We start from the raw sequence: 25050 nt of genomic DNA on the forward strand, positions 1-25050 counted from the left end.
TATTGTAAGGATCCAACCCCCAGCATCCAGTGGGGAAAAGGATACCTCACTGTCACCAATAACATAAGGTGCTGAGGCTGGTGACTGGCACATAAAAGATTATTAAGATGGTATTTTCCATCATCATGCTCCTTGGTGTTTACACAAACGAGATGAAAACTTATGTCCCCACAAAAACCTGCACAGAGATGTTCATAGCATATATATTTTTTAAGTGACAAAACCTGGAAGCAACCAAGATGTCCTTTACTAGGTAAATGAACAAATAAACTGTGATAATAAACTATGAAGCCAAGACATGGAGGCATCTTGAATGCATATTACTAAGTGAAAGAAGCCAATCTGAAAAGACTACATGCTGTATGACTCCAACTACATGACATTCTGCAAAAGGCAAGTCTGTGGCGCCAGTAGAAAAGATCAATGGTTGCCAGGAGTGTGGGGGAGGGAGGGGAGACTAGGGGAGCACAGAGGACTTTTAGTGTAGTGAAAATACTCTGTATGATACTATAATAATGGATACATGTCATTATACGTTTGTCCAAAACCATAAGTGTACAACTCAAGAGTGAATCCTAAGGCAAACTGCAGACTGTGGAGACAATGATGTGTCGGCACAGGCTCATCGCCTCAGGCGACGCCCCGCTCTGGGCAGGGCGCTGGTGTGGGCGGCTGTGAGGCGCGGGGTAGGGGCAAACGGGAATCTCTGCACCTTCTCCTCATTGTTGCTATGAAACTAAAACTGATCAAAAGATAATAAAGTCTTTTAAAAATGGTATTTACCTTCAGTATCTTTGAGGACCTAATATGAATTCACTTGGCAATAGCCAGGTCTTTGGAGGAACTAGGGACCCTAAGGAGACGTTCACTCACTCCTGTGAGTCCATAGCAACTTACGCCTCTGCTCTGGGCACCTAGCAGAGTGCAATACGCTTATGTGATCGCTTCTTTGGCTCCCGTATTAGACGTGAGGGCTAAGGAGACAGACGCCATTCTTTATCCACTTGTGTTACCTTCGATCCTGACAGGGTACAGACCCAATAAATGTGTGTTGGGGCAGAAAAAGCCCTATCAGCAGGGAATTAGTGGGAGGGGTAGGAGTAGCACCCTGGACCCTTGGCGGACGGCTCTACAGCAACACTCCAGTATTTTGGCAGGACTCCGGCAGTAAGCTGAGAAAAGCGGAAAAACATGATGGCACTTCCTCCTTCACCATGATCTTCTTCCGTTTCTTTTAAAGAAGAAAAACTCCCTCTCTGTAAAAGAGCAATTCCAGAGCAAAGGGGACAAACAAGGAACTAGACCTGGGCTCTTGAGCAAAAAGTGCTGCAATACACAGACTCCTCCTCCTCAGAAATTACAGACAACAGAAAGAACATCAGCCCTTCCAGAAACTTCTATTTTACGAGTTAAAGGCTGACCTAGGGCTAGTCCTCTTACTGCTGAAAACTTCAGCATCCTAAGTATATTATAAACTTAGCGCCATCGTCATTCCTTCTCCTTAGCTAACCTCTCGGGGTGGCTGTGCCGCCCTGGCTGCTGACACTGCTGGCCATCTCCTTCACCGCAGCTTGCTCTGTGCTGCTTCTCCAGCTGCCACCCAATCCTCTGGCCCAGCGCTGTCCCCACTCACAACCACCTGTCCGGACCCAACCGGTGGCTAGTAAGATTAGCGAGTGCTTGCCCAGAAAGGGAATGCTCAAGGTCCAACCCTCTGAGGCCGGCACTCACTCCCTCAGTTCAACTCTGCACAGCCCGTCAACTCAGGTGTGTGAATAACCTATCCTTAACCAACCCTGGTGGTGTCACCCCAAAAGACGATGCCTGGGAATCAGATGTTCAGAGAATCCCAGGGACTTGGCACCAAGACACTGTGAAGACAGCAGGTGTGCAGGGAGGGGCACACACCTGGTGGGATCACTCCAGCAGCCTCCCTAAGTCTTGGCCATTCAGTACCTCCAGGAGTCCACGGGTCTCTCTGTGGTCTCTATCTGCATGCTCATGGTTCTGGGGCCATTTAGTTGTACTCTTTAGTAGCTTTGTATGCATTTCCCTTCTGTAAGCTTCAATTTTTAAAAAACTTTTAAATGGGGAAGACTGTCTGTTTTACTGTGAGAGCTGTGAAAGAATCATGTGTGTGAAAGCACCTTCCAGACGCTTACCTATAAAGGACATCTCCGGACGGACACCTCAGCCTTTCTGGCAGACCTCAGATGACATTCGATCATAACCAAAGGCAGAAAACACAACCTCGGGAGGCACAGCACACCATAGCTGGGACACTGATTTCTAAAAGTTGTTTTCCCTGGTAAACCAAAATCTGCGACCCAGCAATTAGAGCCACTGACTGAAGTCCACAAAACAAGTGTCCTCTTTTCACACGACAGCCCTCCAGTTACTACAGGAGAGATACCTTCCCTCCCGTCCTATCTTCCACATGATAGTGAAGTTATCAGCTTGAGTCTGTCTTTCCCAAGAGCTTGGTTGCTTCCTGTGGTCAGAAACTAGGTCTCACTAATATTCGTCCGTCCAGCACTTAGCACAAATCCCTAGTGCCTGCCACAAAGTCACTGCTCAGTGAAATGTGGTTGGATTAATAGGATCTTCTTTCTGTCCTGCCTGGGCTGCTTCCTTACCCCTTAAAGTCCTCTTCAGGCTAAACATATTTAGCCTCACATACCTGTTCACCAGGTCAACTCAGGAAAGCAGTAGCTAGTTCTGCCGACTGCACAAAATGGAAAGGAGACATTTTTTTAAAAATTCAAACAAGATTTCGCCTCTTATCTTCCACACCTTTCACAGCCAGCTGCCTAGCAAACAGCGACCTTCTATGTTTACTCAAGTCGTTCCATCTGAAAGCCTTCACCAGCCATGCGCCAACAGGCCCTCTTGCTGAATGAAGTCCAGCCACTCTTCCTGGGCTGGCCCACCTCCCCATCCCGCTGGCCTGCAGGGCTGGCAGCCACAAGCCATAAAAACACAACCACACTTATCACCTCCCTGCCAAGTCTTGACCGATGAAGTGACACCTAGAGATCTGTGGGGCCTGAGGAACTGGGCAGCAAAGGGGCGTGGCTGCCCTTTTAGTCTATAGTTATAAGCCTGTGATCTCACATTCACTGGAAGAGCTTCAGATGTTCTCAATCATGACACACAAAGTTACTGTGGGTCTCAGTGAGGTCTGAGATCCCCATGAGGCTCGTCTTCCTCAATCAGTTGATTTTCAAGACCCACCTACAAACAAACTCCCACAGGGCCCCTTGGCATCATCACCGCACAGCAGACACGTCAGGGGTCCTTCTTGAGAAGGAGAGCAGTCTGGGTGCTTGTGAGGCCAGGCAGGAAGGCAGGAGTGATGTCATTAGGATTCTGCGCTGAGGAATAGAGGCATCCCACGTTTCTAACCAGCTCATCTCTTTGCCTCACCCCAGAATGCATATCCAGTCAACTGAACGCTATTTAAATTATCCCTAAGCCCCAGGACTTAAAGAGGTTGGGGCAAGAACTTAGAAACACAAGCTCACCAAAGATTTAGAATGACTTATTAACGCGTGTCCAGAGGGCACTGTGCACTACACAAAGCTAGTGGTCTTAATCACCATATCCACCACTTACGCACTGAAGAGTTGATCTCTGCGTTAACTATTTTATGTGTATTACCTCATTTAATCATGATAACCATCCCTTGAGGCAGTATCATTCCCCTCATTTAACAGATGAGAAACTGAATCTCAAAGGAGTTTAGTAACTTGCCCAAAGCAGAACAGGAATATGAATGTACATCACTTTGACCACAAAATCTAGTACCAGGCGAACCACTAGGCACCGTCCAAGGAGGGCCTCGTGGGGGCCACAGTAATGGGAGCCACTTCCCGTTCCTACTGTGGAGGCTCAATCTGCAGCAGCCACTTGGTGTTCTACTAACCTGAGTACAATCCTGGGCCTGTCTTCTCATAGTGTGGAGCCGAACCAAGATGGGTAGCTCGCATGCGTGGATGCGCGGCGTGCACACAGACGCGCATATGCTTTTAGAAAGGGTGATTATCACTGTCACTCCAGACCACATCAAACAGCAACTAACACTGCAGTTAGTTGAGGCCCAGTAACAGACCAAACCGAAGGACAGTGAGGCTGCCCTCCTGAGCCCGGTTCTGTGTGATCTAGGGACATCACATCATTCCTGTGGACCTCAAGTTTCTTTCCTTCTGCCATTCACCAAACTTTACTAAGCAACAGCTACACATCAATACTGGTGGTGCTGCTTAAGGACAAGGATTCCAGAGTCAGCCTGGCGGGTTCTACACTTACTGGTTACATGATCTTGAGCAACTTTAAAACCTCTGCACCTCATATCTGCCCATGTTACATTTGATAAGGGGTTAACATCCAAAATATAAAAGAGCTCATACAACCTTACACTAAAAAAGCAACCCAATTAAAAAATGAGCAGAGGACCTGAATAGACATTTCTCCAAAGAGGACATACAGATGCCAACAGGCATATGAAAAGATGCTCAACATCACTGATCATCAGAGAGATGCAAATAAAACCACAATGAGATATCACCTCACGCCTGTCACAATGGCTCCATCAATAAGTCCACAAACAACAAGTGCTGGTGAGGATGTGGGAAAAAGGGAGCCCTCGTGCACTGCTGGTGGGATGTAAATTGGTACAGCCACTGTGGAAAACAGTATGGAGTTTCCTAAAAAAATTTAAAAACAGAACTACTATATGACTTAGCAATCCCACTTTTGTGTAGTTATCCGAAGAAATCCAAAACACTAATTTAAAAAGACATACAAATCCCTATATTCATTACAGCCTTATATACAATAGCCAAGATATGAAAACAACTTTAAGTGTCCATCAACAGATGAATGGATAAGAAGATGTGATACATATCTACAATGGACTATTACTCAGCCATAAAAAAAGAACAAAATCTTACCATTTGTGACAACATGGACAGACCTAGAGGGTATTATGCTCAGTGAAATAAGTAATAGAGAAAAAGACAAGTGCCATATGATTTCAATTATATGTGGTATCCAAAAAACAGAAAAAAATGAACAAACAAAACAAAAACTAACTCATACATACAGAGAACAAAACGCCAGATGAGAGGGGGTTGAGCAGCTGGGTGAGAAAGGTGAAGGGATTGAGAAGTACAAACTGGCAGTTACCAAATAGTCACGGGGATGTAAGTACAGCACAGGGAACATAGTAATATTCTAATAACTCTGTACAGTGTTAGGTGGGTACTAAATTTATCAGGGGACCACCTAGTAAGTTATATAAATGTCTAACTACTGTGCTGTACAACGGAAACTAATAAACTATTGAATGTCAACTGTGACTAAAATTTTTTTTAAATCTCTGTGCCTCAGTTTTCTCATCTGTAAAATGGGGGTAATGAAAGTTCCTATCATAAAGTTGTTATGGGGAATGCACAAAATAATGCACATGTTAAGTGTCTAAAATATTTCCTGGCACACAGTAAGCACTCAATAAAGGTTAGTATGAATATTTGGTGTTTGGTTGGGAATGATGAGGGTGATAAGTTAGCAACAGGAAATGCAATGAGGAGCACCGAGAAACCTCCATCCTGTGAGAAACACCATGAACTAACAGAAATGCAGAGCGAGTGCTTACACACACCCCAACCCCTTGTTTTCATAAAAGTCACTTGCTGTTCTGTGGTAGACAAAATAATGGTTCCCCAAAGATGCCCACGTCCTAATCCCAGAGCTTATGAATATGTCCCTTACAGAGCAAAAGAGGCTTTGCAGATGCAATTAAGCTAAGACCCTTGAGCTGGAGAGATGCAATCATAAAGGTTATTACAAGGGAAAGGATGAGGCAGGGGAGTCGGAGACAGAGAGGAAGGGCATTCGATGACAGAAGTGGAAGTCTAAGTGATGCATTTTGAAGGTAGAAGTTGCCACTCATCGAGACATGCGGGTGGACGGACTCTAGAAGCTGGAAAAGGAAGCAGATTCTCACCTACAGCCTCCAGAACCATTACAGCCCCAGTGACATCTGGATTTTGCCCATTTTGGACTTCTGATCTCCAAACCGTGAGAATAAATAGGGTTGCTGTAAGCCACTGAATCTGTCACAACAGCAAGGAAACTGCTACACATGCCTTTGGCCACATGTGCTGTGTTTCACAAAACCTCTGGTTTTCAAAAAGCCACTTGCTAGCTCACTATGACTTACGTCCCTACTTCCCAAAAGAGGTGAAATAAAAATTTAAGCTTCCAGAAGCAGGTGTTCACTTTGCTGGAACTGGCCCGTGAGTGGCTCTTCCTCATGGTCCTCACAGGGCCGGAATTCTCTGCAATAATGGGGCTCGCTCCACACAGCACAAAACCCAAGTGTCACAGACTTTCTGGAAGAGCCTCAAAGCACCATGACCCAACCGTTGATAACAAACACCAGTCTCACTCTACGTGGGCATGACTTTCTGTGGTTATTATTACTTTTATATACACTGCCTCATTTTGATTCACTCAACCTATAGAAATAACTTGCTCAAAACCACGTTCTCAGAAAGTGACAGGTCCAGAATTTGAACCCAGTCCTTTGTCTCTAAAACCAATTTTCTTTTCCCCATAGCAGAATGTGACTTTTGTTATCTTCCTGGGTGGGTGACTGGGACAACTATGGACCCTCTCCAACACCCACGCTACCACTGGTGCGAGACTTCACCCACCCAGCCCACCTTCCTTCTCAGAGGTAACCACTCCACTGGTCTGTTAGCTTCTGTCGGCTGAGACGTGAGTAAATGGCAGGCGAAAGGAGGGGAGCAAAAGGGAAAGAAAAGACAAAGTATATGAAAGGGCTGACCTGCCAATAGAGCAGTCCATTTCTCCAGAAAACAGAGCCAAAACCGTGTTTGAAATCTATTTCTTGGAGGCAGAGCCTGGGCTCAGGGAGGTAGCCTGACATAGAAAAGAAATTGAGGGCAGGGCTGGGGGTCAGGAAGCCTAAGCTCTGCTTCTGTCAAAGCCTAGCAGTTGGTCTTGAAAAGGTGACTTCATCTGCTCGCCTCACTTTACTTGTAGGTAAAAGGAGGGAGTTGGACTGATAAGTTCTCCCAGCGATTCCAGCTGTACATTTCTGAGAATCCACATCTGCAGGGTTTTCCCGGTAGGAACACTCTATTTCAGCAGGTACAGCTGAGTTATCCTAAACCTAGGGCAGAAATCTTCTGAATTTCTCACGCTGAAGCGAAACCTATCTTCCATCATACATGACTCTCAGGTCAGGAGCAAGTGACTATTATGCAATTTCCTGTTAGAAACAGTCTAGGAAATGAATAATTAACACTCCTTGAGCACCTAAGTTTAAAACTGTATATTCTGCGTTGACATTTTCAGCGTCTACCAACTCTTAGAAATTCTATTCCCAGAACCATACAACCTACCATGTAAAGTACAACTTCCCTTTCTTTCGGTGAATGTATTTCCTCCAACCTTGATCCAGGGGACCCCAGTTCAGGTCTTTTCTTTAGTTACTCCACCTTCTTTCCCCTATCATTTCCTTCCACAGCCCCCAATACACCCATCATCAGTTCCTATTTCACACTTTCCCACTCATCTCCAGGTTGCAGGTGAGTGTGGACAGACCAACGTGAGCAGAACAATGTGCCGTAACTTAGAAAGCTGGAGAAAACCTTCCCTCAGGGCCCCAGAAGTTGCTCCAGCCTGACTACCAGCTCCCTCATGAATCTCGATGTCTTAGAGCAGAGCAGAGACCCTCAGTTTCCTTGATGAGGTATTTCTGATGGCGAGGTGGTGGCGGCAGGGACTTACTGGAGACAAGACATTACGGAAAATGAGCGTAGTGCATGGCAGGCTGAGATCTCAGCAGCCTGTGACCAAAAAGAGGAGGACCTGAGGTTCTCAGAGCTTTATCCGCAGCACTGAATGCACCAACTGGCATGCAGGCAGGAGCAGGAAGGATCTACTGAATATCATATGGAATGGTCACTTCAGCAACGACAATGGTGTGACTCACTATGGTTTCCAATGAGGGTGGTAAGGTGGGGCTTGGTACTGAAGTACAAATGGGGGGCGATTAAAATCTGTAAGTGGAATTTAGCAGTGGAGGAATTCTAAAGGGCAGGTGAGGCTCACATCAGAGATTCCAAATAATCTGTCTACTCCCAGTCAGGGCGCAGTCGGCAGCCTGGGTTTCTGCGCGCAGGCCCCAGCTTCCTGCAGACAGCTGTTGAAGAGCTGAGCAGGCCCCAGGGCCTGGCTCCCAGGGGTCCGCAGGAGCTGGAGAGGGTTACCGGAAACCCCGACAGGCTTCCAAATCGTTTTCCTCTGGGAACATTTCACTCACAACCAATGATTTTACTCACTCTGGAAATGCAAAGGAAAAGCAACTCTTTGTTGACTTGCATCTTTTCATGAAGTTCTCTTCTGCCCTGTCGTCTCCCAGGACGTCTCTCGTCTCGCCCTTTCCTGCCTCTCCGACGGTGCTTCTTAGCCTCCTTCACCTGTCCTCTAGCCCAGACTGTCCCTCAGACTCTGCCTCTGGAGGTTGGCTTCGCTCTTCTCTTTACACTCTGCCTAGCTCATCACACCTATCCTCATGCCTTCTACTACCATCAATTCCCGAGGCTGCATTTCTAGCCCTAACTTCTCTGAGCTCCAGATCCCCATTTCCAATTGTATCTTAACATGTTTACAGAACCTAAAACATGTCTCAGGCCAAACTTGTCCCCTCATCTTCAAAATCTAAATCTTCCCCTAAAAATACCCTATTTCCTGTGAGTTCTAGCTTGGTGAATATTGTCTCCGCCTTTCCAGTGTCACAAGCTGTCAATCTTAAACTACCTTTTGTTTCTCACTCTCTGCACACAACAGATTATAAATCAGGTTAATTCGAATTCAAAAACGTCTCCAGGATCTGGCTCTTGTCCTCTTACCCCAAGCCCTATCAATCTGCCACCCGGGGTTCTGCAACCACCTTCCCCGCTTCCATGCGAGTCCCCGTCTGCTGCTCTGTGTTTCACACTGACCGTGCTCTACGGCGTCACTCCACACGCCTAGGCCCAATCTTTCCCTGCTCTCCTCCCTCGCCACTCTTCTTGTCACCTGCCCCCCAGTCCTCAGCTCCCTGTGCACCTCCGCTGGATTTCAAGCTGTCCTCTGACTGGGATGCCTGCCCCCAGGCCTAGAAAATCTTTTCATTGCTTAAGGTCTTTCTTAACTGTCACCTTCTCTGCTTTCCTCCACCTTATCAAGTTGCACTAATCGTTTTCTCCTGTGGTCCCTACAGAGCTTTCTCCGAACCTCTACTCCGGCACTAACCGTGTGGCGCCGCGTCTGCGGTTTATGATTTGCGCTCATGGGGAAGGCTGAGCTCCTTCAAGAAGGACAGTCTTCACATCCCGACAAGCTCCTGGTGCATCCAGGTACTGAGTGGATGTCCCAGGGCACAATGAATAAAACGTCAAAGCTAAACTGAGGCCCAACTATGGGCCAGGTGTGTGTGTGTGCATGTGTGAGAGAGAGAGAGAGAGACAGAGAGCCACAACTTCTCTTCTTTCTAAACCAGAAGGTAACCTAGTGCCTAAGGTGTCCTTTAGCTGGGGTGCAGGGGCTGTGGTGAGATCGAAGGCGGGAGGCCGGTGAGGAGCCTCATTCAAGAAACCCAGGTTGAAATTAAAATCTGCCTGGATCTTACCCTCATGGTATAATGTTAAGTCATTTGACCTGTCTCCCGATCTTCCCGAACTCCCCCCATTGCTCTCGCCTCACTCGCCTCAGGTCTCTGTCTGGCCATTGTACCTTCTCACTGTTACTGCATTTATCTTCTGCACCACATTTACCACATTTTATCATAATTCTCTATCTTCAACACTATTTGCCAGTTCCCTGAGGGCAGATATTGTACCTAATTATCCCTTCACCCCCAACTGCTGTTACAGGTTATAAGAGTTGCCTATAAATACGTCTTGAGGTGCCTTCGCATTAAAAAGGGCATTGCCCAGGGAACTGGCCATGGAGATGAGACAGATACAACGTTTTGTTTTGTTTTTTTCTTCTGTTCTTCAAAGATTTCAACTGTCAAGATAAGAGGCTCCGAAGAGAAAAGACCACTGTGCCTAAAGACCCTGGACAAAGAACTCTGTCGCTGTGGGCAACACGGGGTGACCGACCACCCTGCTTGCCTCACAGGGAGAAGCTTCCTGAGGCCTCAGGGAGGGGGGCAGGTGGAGCAAGAAGTGAGACGGCAGGTGCCCAGGTTCGGATCCCCAGCGACCCTTGTCCCTCCTTGTGCTTGAACAGCCTGTGCGCAGCAGCAGCCACAGGACGCGGGCTCTTGCCTCCTCCTACGCGCTGTCTCCCAGGGTCAGAGAACAAGCACTTAGTGAGCGCATGCTCGCGGAAAGTGTTTGAATGGGGCGCAGACTGCTCGGAAGCAGGGCTCTAAAGAATGCTGCTGCACCTGACTTATGGAGAAGGCTTATCCCACAAAACCTGAAAAGAATCCGGAGACATTTGGCTGCCTCTGGCCACCTGTGCTGTGGGCTCCTCCTCGGCTGTCTCCGGACCCCTGGGAGGAGCACGTAGTGTTTCTTCCGCTTCCCACTGCAGGTGGCGACAGCCCTGGTCCCGGTGGAGTTCACTGCCATGTTGCCCTATGTACAAGAATGTTTATGTTCCCAATGGGACAGAGGGACACAAGGGGAATTGTCACACAAACAGCTGGTGGCCTCCTGCAGAGAAGATGTCCCTTTAATTACAAAGGGGCCATGAGCAACGTGTCTCCCCCAGGGGCTGGACTCAAGGCGCTAACCTCCTCGCTCATGTAACCAGCACGTTAGTCATACTTTGCAGGAAAGAACATTATGTACCAATCTGAAAATTATACTAATGCACACTAGTGAAACAACTCCCCACTGTCATAATTGCCTATTATCTTTCTTTCCATTTATTTACTCTAGAATATCAACAGTCCCGAAGAGTTTTCTTAAAGGGAGAAGAGAAGAGAATTTGACAATAAACCTTTAGGGAAAACAAAACCAAATAAAAATACAGAAAAGCTAAACACTCTGAAACAGAAAAGTATACATGAAGCAGTGAAAATACCTGCCCCAAAACACTTACCTATGTCACCCCCAAGTCACCAGAACTGCAAGGGGCCTGAGAGGTGGTTGTTGACTTTAACCCCTTTTACAGCTGGGAACACTGAGGCCAGGGAAAAAAAAGTGTGTGAGTCCAAACAGCTAAGAGCAGAGTGAGAGCACAGAGCCAGGTGGGGAACTGAGTTTGCTTTCACTGTGTGTTACCCCTGAGCTACCGTTAGCAGTGGCAGCCAGCTAGGGAGAGTGGCTGATTCAGAGTGACAGATTGTGAAACCTGACATGCATCTTCTCCCAGGAACCGCACAGAATTTAGTAGGATGCTGTGTATACACTGTGATGAAAAGAGCGCTACATACCAAACTCAGCAGGCTCGGGAGGCCTACACGGGGCCTTATAAACCCAGAGACCTAAGGTAACCACATAGAATAGTCTGAAGTTAAACCTTTCTAACTAAAAGCAGTTCATGGCAGGTAGTCATGTCCTAGGCCGGTATATTTCCCTAACAAAGGTCAGCCTTCACCCTAACTGAGCTTGTCAGTCTTTTTGCATCTATGATAAGGTACCTCACCACATGCCTTTGGAATATCAAGGTAATTTCCTTCTTTCTGACACCTCAAAGCACAAACACCACCAGAGCAGAGACCCTAAATCCCCTCATTGTTACTATTATCATGTTAATTGTTAACGCTCCGGATACCCACCTATGTAAAAGAAGTAGGTGTATATTCCTCTTACTTTTTATCCAATTCCAGAGATTCCCCCACTTTGCTTTCAGTCTCTCACCAATGAATTTTATGTAACCCCGTGTCTCCCCCTTTGATTCTGATGCATAAAACAAGTGGTAAAACTGCCCTTTTTCCATAGCATTTTCTCAATCCGTTGAGATTTTGCTTCCCAGAAATTGTCGTAGGTTTGACTCAAATAAACTCATAAAAATTCTTAGGTTTGGACGTTTCTTATGTTGAGAACACTAAGAGCTCAGACAATTTCTGATGTTCACCTGAGGCACTTCACGACAGGCCTCATCCTTATAAACAGTAGGTGGCAAAAAGCAAGAGGGTAAAGTCACCAGGAAAAAGGAAACGGTAGCAAGACGGACCGACAAGAAAGGAATCAGCCATCACATGCCCTGAGTCCGACAGATGGTCCAGAGGGCTCAGGCTGCTGCGATGTCTATCCATCTGTGAGCACAGGTAGCTAGGTATTAACGAGGGCAGGGAGCAAGGCAATCGGGCATTATTAAGCAGAATCGGCCAGGGAGCATAAGCCTGCTTTGCCAGGAAGTTGGAGCATTCACAGGCACACCAGGGGATCGCAGCATTTCCCTGCCAAGGGAATGACTGTCCCTCCCTCCCCCATGCTGGGAGAAAGGACCAGTTCTCCAGCCTCCCCACAGACATGCATAGTAGGAACCAGGATGGAGAACACAGGGGGTGGTGCCTTGCCTGGAAAAAGGATCCGTTGGATAACAGACTCTGAACTCTGGAAGAGCTCAGAAATGGACTGGTTAGGGGAGGAGCCAGAGCCAGCCCAGGAAAGATGGGGAAGTTGGTTAGTTTGAAAAGAGCCTAGTCCTTCCCAAGCCCAAGACAAGATACCCAGCCTAACAAAGCATCAACCTCTCTCTCCCCCTCTCTGTAACAAGTGCTGGCCCCTTTTGCTCCAGCGTTTTCTCTCCACAGCAGCCACATGGGTTTAGCAGCCACGAGGCCAGCAGCCACGCAGACTACAAGCGTGGGCCTGGGCACAGCCAGCCAGAGCACAGCCAGGAACAGAGTAAGCTGGACAGAGGGTGACAAAGACTGGACTGGACTGAACCAATGGCACAGAACATTTGGACCTTGGCCTTTGTACTAGGCTTGATGAAGACAAGGTTGGACTTTTTCCACGGTGGGACAGAGATGGGTTTTCTGGAATGCTTCGTTTGCCCCCGTGAAAGGACACTGTTTCCACTGGCAACACATCGCTCTTCTGGGGAAGAGAAAACCCAGAGATTCTCCCATAAGCTTCCGGGTAACACCCAGGGACCCCCTGGGGAAATCCTCCAATGAAGAAGACAAGGGCTTTCAGTGCCAATGGGGACCATAGGCATCTCATCCCCCAAGCAGCAACTCTGTCCTGCCGGAGCTGTACCCACCCCAGTGCAGAGGAGCCATTCTGAGTGCATTTTTAAATTATTTTCCTCTCCAGGGCTGAAGTCTAATCCCATCTGAGACTCGTCAGAAGACAACCATATGGCACTCCTTCAAATCCCCAACCCAAGCTATTCATTCCAGGCAGCAGCTTGGACAGCACTGCCCTGCTCTGGGTCTGCTTCCACAGGCCTGGCAACCCTGGGGCTTCTACAGAGAGGCTCAGGAGAACAGACGGAAGTGCTGAGGGAACTAGGGGACGCACCACTCGGCTCTCCCCCGCACTCACTACTTTCTGCGCACAGTCCAGTGAGTGGAGGGGAGCTGTAACAGTGCAGGGTGATCCAGGCAGCAAAGGGAGCTGTGCAGAATAAAACCACCATCGGAGCAGCAGTAACACCTACTCTTCACTGGGCTCACCAAATGCCAGGCACTCTCCAAATGTTTGCGCGAAACAGCACCGTTCGGCCTCACAACACTTGTCAGGTACTGTTCCCACCAACACTTTATTGACAGGGAAACTGGGCCTTAGTGGATTCAGCAACTCGCCCATGGTCACCCAGCTGGTAAAGGGCAGGACTGGGCTTTGAACCCAGGCTGTGTGAACAGCCACCCCAAGTTTAGACTTCCAGGTATCAGGCAGATAATGACAGGGTCTCTTCAGTTATGGTTGCCAAGAAGAGGGGCACCCCCCACACACACACCAGATGCCTACTGGGGCAGGGTGGAGCTGGCAGTCCTGCCACCCTGCCACTGGCAGGAGCAGGGCTGGTGGGAGACACAGGATTCTCTAGTTTTGTTGTCTCTCTGAAAAGCAAAACATTTAGCTCTGAGAATTATTGTCCTCTCAGTGAAAAGCAGCTAGAGTTTGAGACAGCTGAGGGCAGGGTGGTGACAAAAACCAGAGGACAGAGTCATAAGGCAGGAAGCTCTTTACTCTCTGTGACACTTAATCTTTTGAAACTCAGTTTTCTCATGAAATTATCATGTCTGACTTGATAGTGATTATGTACATAAATCTGCTTTGTAATCTCTAAGTGGCCTAAAAATCTAAGGTATCGTTAGAATGTAACAGGGAATTGTCATAGGAGCTGTGTACAATGGTTATAATTATGTTACTAGCCCATTAAACTACATCAAGGTCTACACAGGAAACAAGCTACTGATGCACACACCATCACCGCCGAGTCTCAAAAATATTAAAAAGAAGCCAGGCAGGCACAGGAGTTTGCACTGTGAGTCCCCTTCCTGTATGCCTAGAAAACACCAACTTATCAGTAGTGACAAAAAGTGGATCGCCATTGCCCAGGGTGGGGTGGAGAAAACACTAACTGTAAGGGGCACAGGCCAACTTTCAGAGATGATGAACATGCGCTGTGTCTTGTGGTGCTGATTCCCCGTGTTTTCATGTGTCAACACCGATCACCCTCTAAACAGGTTAATTTACTGTACGTAAATTAGACCTTGATGAAGTTAAAAAAGAACACACACCAAGGTATTTCCTTTTGAACCGAGGCCCCTCTGTAGCCTGGAAAGCTCACCGGACTTACAGTTATAGCCCAAGGCTGCAAGGAGACATGTCCGAGCTTCTCAGATCCTCAAGTCTCAACTTTAAAAATGTGGCTTTGATCCTGTGCTTTACCTCACAGAACTGCTGTGTGGATCAAGAGGGATATTTAGTGCATGTGAGAGCAATGTTTCAGCTGTAAAATAACACACAAATGAAAGGGAGTGCTACGTGGGCAGATGGTCGTGTTGGGTGGATTACACATCCTTGCCCTACCCACATATAAGACCCTGTCGCTCCTGCGGCCATGGTTTGTCTTCTCTTTCTGCCCAGCACCCCTGGGAAAGCAGCTGTAGCCCCCGCTCAGAATCAACCACAATTCAGAAATGCTGAGTCGACCAAGTACTTTCAGGGAATCCAACCAATGTCAATTACCAGGTAAGCGGGAGATGACCAAAGAAACTGGGTATTTTAGTTCACAGGCTTTCCAAGTTGCCTCTCAATTCCTTGCGTAGCCAACTTTGAGCTCCTTTTTTCTTTGGGCACTGAGGGGTAGCAAATGAAGGTTCCTGTCCAGAGCAAAGGCGCTTCTTCCAGCTCTTTCCTTGCGCCATGGCCTTTCCTTCACTAGGCATTGTTCAAACAGCCTCAGCAGGAAAAAGGCCAAGCTACAGCCATGTGAGTCCCTGCCGAGGACCTCAGCACCATCTCACGTCCTTCACCTTCTGCCAATCCTGCATAATACCATACTCACATCTACCCTGTGTCCAGATTATACTCTCAACACCAGGTTCTTTCCTGCCCTGATACCATTTTGTCTTCACAAAGCCTTGGGAATTACACAAAATGGGCACTGCCATACATGGAAGCTGGTCAGGATATTGATACAAAGGCGTTAAGCAGAAGACTTACAAGCTTCAACTAGTCAGTCAGAAGCTGAACTAGAACTCCATCTGACCCCTGTCACAATGTCCTTTTGCTAGATTATATCTCTCAATCATTAGGAAATGTTCCAAAGCCACTGGCTACAGATAAAAGTACCAGCCACAGACAGCCTCACACAAACCCCAAGCAAAACTTGTATCAGCCCGGACTTCTCAAATCCACTGTTCAGTGACTGGCCCCCACAGTTGGCCTCAAGCTACAGAAGAGATAAGAGAGGAGCACCTCACACACATACCCCCCCAACTGCAGAGGCCACCAGGGGACGGCATAGAACAGGTGGGGTTATACAAAGCAACACCCCTCTCCAGAGCTCCTGTCCCGCCTTCTCCTGGGCCCTGCTCCCTCTTCCTCCAGCCTTTGCAGGGCACACACACTCTTCCTTTTCCTCCCACCAACCTCACTCCAGTTTTGGCAAAGCTGGGCCTTTATTTTTTGAACTTTTGGAACACAGCAGAACTATTGGGCATAGAAAAAAACGAAAGAAAGAAAAAGAAAGGGATAGGCTGTCTTGGCCCCTTGAAGTTTTCTTCCTGAGGCCTCCTGACACCTCCTTACCTTCTGCTTGCTTACACATTCACAGATACACACCATAAAGGCCAGCCCTCCGCCATCCCGCAGGCTCCTCCACAGCCCTGTCTCAGCTGGGCTAAACGTCATAAGGTGGGATGGAAAAAATCAGCACTGCTACAAGGGAGAAATGAGCTAGAGAGCACACCCTGAGGCCACCCTGCTTGCTCAGCACTCTCCCTGTAGCTCTATCAAGTACTTAAGAAGCATGTGCAGACTAATCCTGCCCCCTCAGAGGGAGGGGGTGGTGCCCCAAGGGATAAAGTGACATCCAAACCAGGCACTTGCACAAGCTGGAAAGGGACTTGGGCCTTTCTGGCCTCTGAGTTCTCTGACTGCCACCCAGGCCCAGTGGAAGATCCCCTTGCTGCTGCACAACACTAGACCCAGTTGGACCCGGGGGGACCCAGAACTGTGGGTGCTGCTTCCACTGTTCTCTCTGCCACAGGCCATTCCCCAGAAGTAGGCGTCATCCCTTCTTCCTGTCACAGCCAAGGCATCCTCACCCCAGGAGACCATCCCTGCTCTTTCCTGCTTTCACTGTCACCATGCTCCTTCCCCCAGGCTTAAGACCTAAAACTGAGGCTTCTCAGAAGCTAAGCCTGACACCTTTGCTCTCTTCTCAACTCTCCAAAATAAAGTTAAAAGCCTGCTCTCTGAGATCTCAGATGGCCCCGGGGACTGGTCCCTCTTCTTACTGACCTGAGTTGCTATTAAGGGGAAGGCTGACCATATCGGCCTTTCTAGGTTGAGGTAGGGAGTGGATTAGGTCAGATGATTGCCGAGGGCTCAGCCCACTGGGAGGCAGAGAATCTGAAGGAGGCAGGACACTCCCTCACCTTTTCAGGAAAGAGAGGCAGTGCTAGTAGCAATAACAGTAGCTGTGACAGGCTGAATAATGTCTCCTCAAAAGATGGTCCCTGGAACCTGTGAACATTACCTTATGGGGGGAAAAAGTAGCTGGCAGATGTGATTAAGTGAAGGATCCTGAGATGGGAAGATTACCCTGACTTATCCAGGAAGGTCCTAAATACATTCACAAGTGTCTTTATAGGAGAGAGACAGAGGGAGATTTGACAGACGGAAGAGAAGTTGATGTGACCGTGAGGCAGAGATCGGCGTGATGCAGCCACGGGCCAAAGAATGCCTGCAGCCACCAGGAGCTGGAAGAGGCAAGGCATGGATTCTCCCTGAGAACCTCTGGAGGGGGCACAGCCCTGCTGTCACCTTCATTTCAGCCCAGGGACACTGACTTAGGGCTTCTGGTTTTCAGAATTATGAGACTACATTTCTCTTGTTTTAAGCCACCCAGTGTGTGGTGACTTGTTACAGCAGCCACAGAAACAAATACGGCAGCTAACATGTAATGACTGCCCACTCTGTAGCAGGAACTGCACTAAGTGTTTACCCACATTAACTCACGACGTCCAGGCCCTGGATGTGAGGCTATGCCGAGCAGGCGCACTGCCTGGGTTTCAATCTCAAACTCACTGCTCAGTGTGGTGACGCTGTACACTTCATGTAACCTCTCTAAACCTGTCTCCCAATTCATAAAGAGGGCATAGTTACCTTTCTCATTGGATGGCTAGGACAACAAAGTGAGTAACAGGTAAAGTGCTTAGAACTGGACACAGAAAGTACTCAGTGAGTGCTAACTACGATGAGATCGCAGGGGTGAACCAGCCAAAACCAGACCACTGCCCCAATGTCAAGATGTGGGCCAATCCTCCTCCACCCAGTGCAGTAAAAACTCATCCCTTTAAAGCCAGTTTGAATAGCAAACATGATGGTCTGAGTAGTTAAGTATTTCTTCCCTTAATTAAACAATTGAGATCCTAACACTGGCCTCATTTCTTAAAGGGAAAAGGCCTCAGGCTGTGCTCATTCTGCAGCATCGCCCAGCACGTCCCATTCTTCAGGACAGCTGTGCACACTCATCACCCATAAGAAGGGCCTCACCTGCAGCATCCACACCTGCCCGCCCCAGCAGAGCCCACCACATCTTCTCCCTGCCACTCTGGCATCAGGAACTGGAGCCCCAGTGCTTGGAAACCAGTGGCAGACAGAACTGTCAGTCTATTTCATGGCCTTCCAAGCAGGCTGGGTGGGACCAAGTATTAGGGGTCAGTTTCGATTTAGAGGTTACAGCCAGGTTAGTAGAGAATAAACAAGGCTTGCCCAGAGGCCGGGAGAAGGAAACCTGAAAAAGGGGGTGAGGGGCACCTTTCATTAACTTTGCCTTTCCTAATAAAGTTTGCCCAGCTCCCCCTTCAGGTGATGAAATTCAAAGAAGCATCGCCACAGGCTCCCAGGCGGTGTGTTCCCACCTAAACAATCTGCAGGCAACCAAGGGAGGAGGGCCCGCCAGCCGCGGTGCTTCCTCCCGGCGGGTTCCAGCCCCGCCCTCTCGGATGCCCGGCTTCAGGGGCCCCGCCGCCTCCAGCTGGCGACCAGGCCTCCGCGCAGCGGGCAGCAGGGGCGCCACCTGCGCGGTCTCGGCCCGGGCCCGCCGCACCCCCAGGGGAAGAGGGACGGGGGAGGGCGGCGCCCCTTCCTCACTCTCAGGCGCCCAGTTTCTGCGCTGCCGTCACCGCTGACGAGAACCGAGAGCCCGGGGCTCCTGGAGAAGCTGCTTCTCCTCGCTCCTGTCCCCCCATCCCGGAGCACGCAGCACCCACGCTCCCGCTCCTCCTGCTCCGGAGGGGCCTGGACCAGAGCCGGCCGGAGCTGGCAGCCGCTGCCGCGGGAGAGCCGGCCCCGTCCGCCGTCCCTCCCCGTTCCCAGCCACTCCGAGGATCGCCAGCCGGCCTAGCGCTCGGGGTGCAGGGGGTGCCCGAATCCTCCGCGGGGCCCCGCCTCCTCGGGGGCTTGGGGCTGGGGACCTCCGGGAGCGCGCCAGGCACCGGCTCGGCCCCGCCGGCGGAGCCCGTGCGCTGGGCGAGTGCCCGGGCCTCAAACCCGGCGCCCTCGCTCTTAGGCAGGCCTTTCCTTAGGCAGCCCAGCGAGTCCCCTGCTCGGCCACCCCCCCCCCGGCGAGTCCCCTGCTCGGCCACCCCCAGCCCGGCGAGTCCCCTGCTCGGCCAGCCCCCCGCCCGGCGAGTCCCCTGCTCGGCCAGCCCCCCGCCCGGCGAGTCCCCTGCTCGGCCAGCCCCTCGCCCGGCGAGTCCCCTGCTCGGCCAGTCCCCAGCCCAGCGACTCCCCTGCCCCGCGCTCCGCGCGTCGTCTTCCCTGCGCCCCCCGGAGAAGAGGAGCGCGGGCTCCTGCGCCCACCCCGCCCGCAGCAGGACGCGGGCGGCAGGGGCGGGAGGCGAGCCGGGGCGAAGCCGAGGGCCGGCCGCGGGGGGCGGGGGGCGGGGGTCCGCGCGGGCTGCGAGCGCCGCCACTTACGCTCGGGCTCGGGGGAAGCCCATGGACAGGAGCACGTCCAGCGCGGAGCCGTGCTTGACGGTGCCGGGGCGCTGCTGGCGGCCCCTCCGCGGGGCGACTCTGCTGTACAGCTCCTCTCGCGCGGCCATGCCGAGGGGCTGCGCGGCCGCACCGAGCCGGGCTCAGCGGCCAGGCATCGCCGGGGACGGCGCCCGAGCCGGCTCGTCCCGGAGCAGGGGGGACCTGGCGGGGGGAGGGCCGGGCGCCCGGGGCCCAGGGCCCGCGGGAGGCGGCGGCGGCGCTCGGAGCTCCGCGGGCGGCGGGACTCTGACGCTTCCTGGAGAGGCCGCCGCGGCCAGAACTGCGCGGCGCGGCTGGGGCCGGGCGCCGTGCGCTCGCGGGCCTCCGGTGCCACAGCGCGGCGCGCGGCTCGGCCCTCCGCCCCTTCCCTCCGCGCCCCGCGTCCGGGAATTCGCAGTGAGTAATTTTTGAATGGATCAAAAAGGAACCGGAGCCCGCGGCGGCCCCGCCCCGCCCGGGCCGGCCCCGCCCCTCTCTTAAAGCGGCCGCGCCGGCGAGGTCCCGGGGGCGCGCGCGGGCTGCGGCGTCCCTGGCTTCCAGGCGGGGGCCCGACCCCAGACGCTGCTTTGCGGCGGCGGATGCGGGAGTCGCTCCCGGCGCCCCCGCCATCCCCGTGGTTTGCAGTAGGGCCGACTGGGCTTCAAGGCACCGGATCAACCCAGTACGAGTTAGTGGAAGTTGAGCGCCCTGATGGAGGACGCCGATGAACCAGAAGCCAAGCCAGACGCCCAGATGAAAGGTTCTGCTTCCGAAAGACCCAGCACACCCGGGAATTGTTCCAGCCACGGAAGGCCAATTCCACCGGCCCGACCAGGGGCCGCGCGGAAAACCAGCACGCTCCCCAGCACCGAGAGTGACGTCAGGGCCGAGGGGGCCTGGGCGCTCAGCCCGGCGGGGAGGGGCTGGCGGAAAGGGGGAGGGGGAGGGGAAGATGGGGGGCGGGGAGACGGGGGAGGGGAAGATGGGAGGAGGAGATGGGGAGGAAGGGGAGGAACTGGGAGCCGCTCTCCGACGGTAAGGGGCGTTCCCTTGGAGCGGCTTTCGCGTCTCTGTAAGGAGCAAGCGCCCGCCGGTACGAGGGCGCAGAGGGACTGGACCGTCACTGGTCACAGAGGGATAACTGAACTGCCTCGTCGCTTGGCCAGAACTGCTCCCACCGCCAGTACGTGGGTTTCCCACCCGCGCCCGCACCAGAGCCGGGCTCGGAGCTGTTAAGGCTCTTCCATTTGGAGATAAACTTACTGTCCTCAGCCAGGGACAAGGGGCCCACCTGGTGCAATGGAAAAGGCGCAGAGTCAGCCTTAGCTGCTCCCTTTTTCAGGTAATTTATTGGACTGCTGGATGTGTCAACCATTGTGCTAAACATAATAAATGAATTAACTCATTGAATTTTTACAAGATCCCTATGAAGCACCTATGGTTATTATCTTAATTTTACAGATGAGAAAATGCAGCTCAGGGACAGAGGAAGACCATAGAGCACGTAGGTGCGTGGCCACAGCTTTTATCCACTGTGGCTCTTTGGACAAGTTGCTTGTGCCTTCTGCAGCCCCATGTCCTTGCATGTATGCATCATGGCACCTTATATGCACTGGGCTCTCCAGAACTGCGAGCTCCTTTCCCTTTATGGAGTGGGGAAGGGGTGGCGACCAGCACTGGAGAGCAGCTTTTTGATGTTGCTTTATAAGGCATCTAAAAGTTTTACCAGGGGAAATGACACAGTTTAATTCTCTTAGCCCAGAATTGGTTTTCTGAGGAATACCCAGTGGTGTTTGAAAGTGGGGAGATAAGGACTCCTGGGGCTGAAGCAACAGTGCGCGGAGGGAAAGTTCATACTTCCTGGGTGGGAGCTTCTGCCAGAGCAGAGGAAGCGTGCTGGGGCCTTGCAGAGTGTTTTTCCAGGGCATGGAGCAAAGAGGCAGAGGCGGCTGGGAGAACAATACCTAGTAGACATCTTCCTTGGGAATGTATTCAGTAGTGGATGCTGGACCTTACCCAAGATTCTGAACTTCTTCCAAATGCCTGGGCTTAGAGTCAAAATCTGGAGCCTAGTCAAGAGCTACTAATGCCTGTGGAAGCTCTTTGTAAACCATAGCACTACACAAATAATAACTCAAATGTATTGAGAACTTACTATATGCTGGTGGTGTTCCTAGGCTCTTATACATACAACTCATTTACTCTCTCAACAAGGCAATAAAGTAGATGCTACCATCATAACTAGCTAGCTAATAAAAATAATAGGAAATGGGAGGCTGGACATTTTAAGCATTGTCATCTGGGCAGCTTCACCAGGAAGCTGCAGCTTCACACTCCCCAGGGAACTACCTGTCCCTTCCCTGCGGATCACTGGGGGAAGGGGTCCAACAAAGGAGACTTGGGCGCATGTAGGAAAGGTGCTTGCCTGTCAGTCTAGCCTGGGGAACAAAGATAACTGGCTAGAGGGGGTGGAGCCACTGCAAGCTTGGAAAATCCTGAAGGATTCATTGGTTAAGCTCCTAGTTAAAATGCTCAAAGAATTCTCACTCCTTGTTCCTCTTGCATCGTTCCAGCTTCCTTGCTCTCGCCTGCTCTGTGACCCTCTCTAGCCTGCCATGTGGCCCAGAAGCAGCAGGTTCCATGGCCATGCGGACCCGACACGCAATGGACAGCAGCTGGGAACACAAGCTAAGCTAGCCAGATGCTGGACTGGACTGTGCTTCAGCGCGGAATGGAAACTCTGGGCAGTGGCTTTAATCCTAGCTCGCTGAAGACAAAATGGGACTTTTTTTCATGGCGGGATGGAGGGAAATGGGGACCTTGGAGGGGAACTCCCTTAATGTCACATCACCAATAAAGCTTTCCATGATACCTCATCCTCCTGTGGGGGCCTCAGAAAATTCTTGTTCCCATGGCACCCCAAAAGCTCCACTTCCGCCTGCAACAGGTGGGGACATAGAGGCCACCCTACCATAACATAGGTACAACCATATTTTCACTGGCCACTTTACAAATAATATTGAAGCAGACAGAGATCAACTCTCTTGTCCAATATCATATGGCTAGTAAGTGGTAGAACCAGGATTTGAACTCTTAAAATTTGTCCAGACAACCATTTACCACCATTGTTATGATGATGAAGAAATACCAACCATTAAAATAACGTGGTCACCTTCTGACTCCTTTTATGCTAACTTGCACAAAATTGCTGGATCTGTTTCTCCAGAAAACTGTCTGTGTGTGGGTGGAAGGAACTTTCCTCTACCCTCAAGTTGCTTTCAGCTGGTCTAATAATCAAGTAGACATGAGACCGATTAGCATGACAAAATAACCAAAGTTAGTCCATATGTGTGCTTGGGAACCCTGAATCCATGAGAGAGTGAGAGATTCCCCCCCACAAGAGAGGTTCAAAGTCAGAAAGGGAGCATGGGTATCTAGGACATTCTGAGCTAGGAATGAGGTAAGCTGCCCTGGGAGCTTCGAAGGGTCATTGCAAAGAGCAATAATTAGAAGTGTGGCCTTCCCAATAGGTAGTCCGATACTTATGGGCAAGGCTCCTTATTCAGATTCATCAAGGTGGCTGAGGTGGGGAAGTTTTCTCTTGAGCCTTCACTAGAGCAACGGTTGCCTTTAGCTTAAAACAACCTGCGTACCATAGAGGCATATCTTGGGGGGACTCTTTCTGAACCTCTATAGCTTTCTTCTTTCCTCTAGGCAAACAGTGAGAGGAAATGATGGATATAAAAATAGTTTTAGGTAGCCTGGAGAAAGCACTATGGAAAACCAGACACCTTGATGGAGACTATTCTGTTTGAGGCACTTTTGTAGACGTCACATGGGGCTTCCTGATCCTTCAGCTCTGCGCCAGAGCACTCGAGACTATTGCCATTTGATTTGCAAGGGGTAGGGGGCTGACAAGGTGCACTGTGTTTTCATTGTATTTACCATTAGAAGCTAGGGAAAGCTTTATGAATGTCCATGCTGTGATTTTCCAAAGAGAAGAGAGATGACTTTGCATCTGACAGCAGTGGGAGGGTGAGTCAGGAGTGCTCCGCACAGGGAGGAGCTGACAAGTAGCTTGAAGCTGCTTCCTAGAGAAGGCGAGTTGTCCTGCAGCCCCGACTGATGGTTAGGTCAGAAGGCACCCTGGGCCACAGACCTCTGTTCGCTCCTGCGAGCACTGTTTTACAGCCCCCCCCCCACACACACACACACACTGGCCCCAGCCGCCTTCTTGTTGGGTTAGCCCTTCTGAAATGGGCTCAGGGATGCCCAAGGTGGGCCCAGTTAGCTGCGCTCACTATCTCACCTGTCTTTCCCTTCTCCTCTGCCCTTGAGAAAAATCCAAGTGACTGCATCAGGAACAGGCTGTGACGTCTACAGGACGCCCCCAGTCCTCAGGGTTGGGGTGGTGCTTTGGCAAAAGACAGCAGCTTTTGAACCACTGGGGATGACTTTGGCCCCTGGACTCCCCAGGGACCCCTCCTAGCCAGAAGATTTGAACCCCTGTGGTAAGGAAAGAAAGGAAATAGCATGAGAGGGCTCCAGAACTGGGAATCCGGGCGGCTAGGTGTTGACTGTGACTTTACTGTGTTCTCGGCCCCTCCCTGGGTCTCAGCTTCCTCACCTGCCAAATGAGGGGTTGGCTTAGGCTGCGACTTCCTAAGGGTTTGCCAAGGGACTTTCGGGGACTCCTGATGGCCAGGGGTTGGGGCTGCTCACCTGGCGCTCAGGGGCGGAGCGGGGCGTTGCCCTCTTTTCAGAGCAGGTGCACTTCATCAGCCTCAGCACGGTTTTCTGTGGGAAATGGTTTAGACTTCAGAGGATCAAAAAGCATTTTAAGAAACACTGTACTAGGTGGTGTTCAATGCCGTTTAGTTCTGAGAGACCATGACTGAATAAAAAGGAAGGGGAAGAATGGAGTAGGGTTGGCGAGGGGAAAGAGGCTGCTGGGAAGCGAAGGACAGATGAGGGGTGGGCTGGGGAAAGAGAAGGGTCCTCCACACCGGTGCTGTTCCTGGCATTAGAAGAAAGTATAATCATGGGACTCAGAGTGCAACAATGGCCGTCCTATTACAGTGTATTGATCACATCAATATGCTGTACGCTGTCGATCAGACCCAGATTAAATTAAAATTGAGAACTAGTCATGTCACTCCTACCCTGCCCCTGAGGCACAATGACAACAGATCTAAGGGCCTGAAGATTGGTGACTGCTTTCAGTCTGAGGTTTGTCCCTAGGACCAGCACAGGAGCGGGCACCCAGGAAGAGAGCGGCATTGACGGGCCCTTGAGTCTGTGAAGTCATGTCACACAGTAGGAAAAGCTGCGGCTAAAACAAACTTGGGAGCATCACTCCAGA

The 25050-nt window shown here is 50.8% G+C and overlaps 1 protein-coding gene and 1 long non-coding RNA gene across 2 annotated transcripts in view; one reads left to right on the forward strand and one right to left on the reverse strand.

Annotated features, from left to right (window-relative positions):
- UBASH3B (ubiquitin associated and SH3 domain containing B) overlaps window positions 1-19847 on the reverse strand; it is a 131808-nt gene extending 111961 nt beyond the window's left edge. Inside the window, exon 1 of the mRNA XM_081122729.1 lies at window positions 19650-19847. Within this exon, the coding sequence (XP_080978855.1) occupies window positions 19650-19777 (128 nt within the window). The 5' untranslated portion in view covers window positions 19778-19847. The remainder of the gene's footprint in view (window positions 1-19649) is intronic.
- A 359-nt stretch (window positions 19848-20206) lies between these two features.
- Window positions 20207-22564, forward strand: LOC308549722. The gene is made up of 3 exons (XR_013997783.1): window positions 20207-21030; window positions 21150-21192; window positions 22262-22564. It is a non-coding gene; the product is annotated as an uncharacterized lncRNA (long non-coding RNA).
- Window positions 22565-25050: the final 2486 nt, after the last annotated feature.

This window comes from Miniopterus schreibersii (genome assembly GCF_964146895.1).
Source record: "Miniopterus schreibersii genome assembly, chromosome: 20".
NCBI lineage: Eukaryota > Metazoa > Chordata > Mammalia > Chiroptera > Miniopteridae > Miniopterus > Miniopterus schreibersii.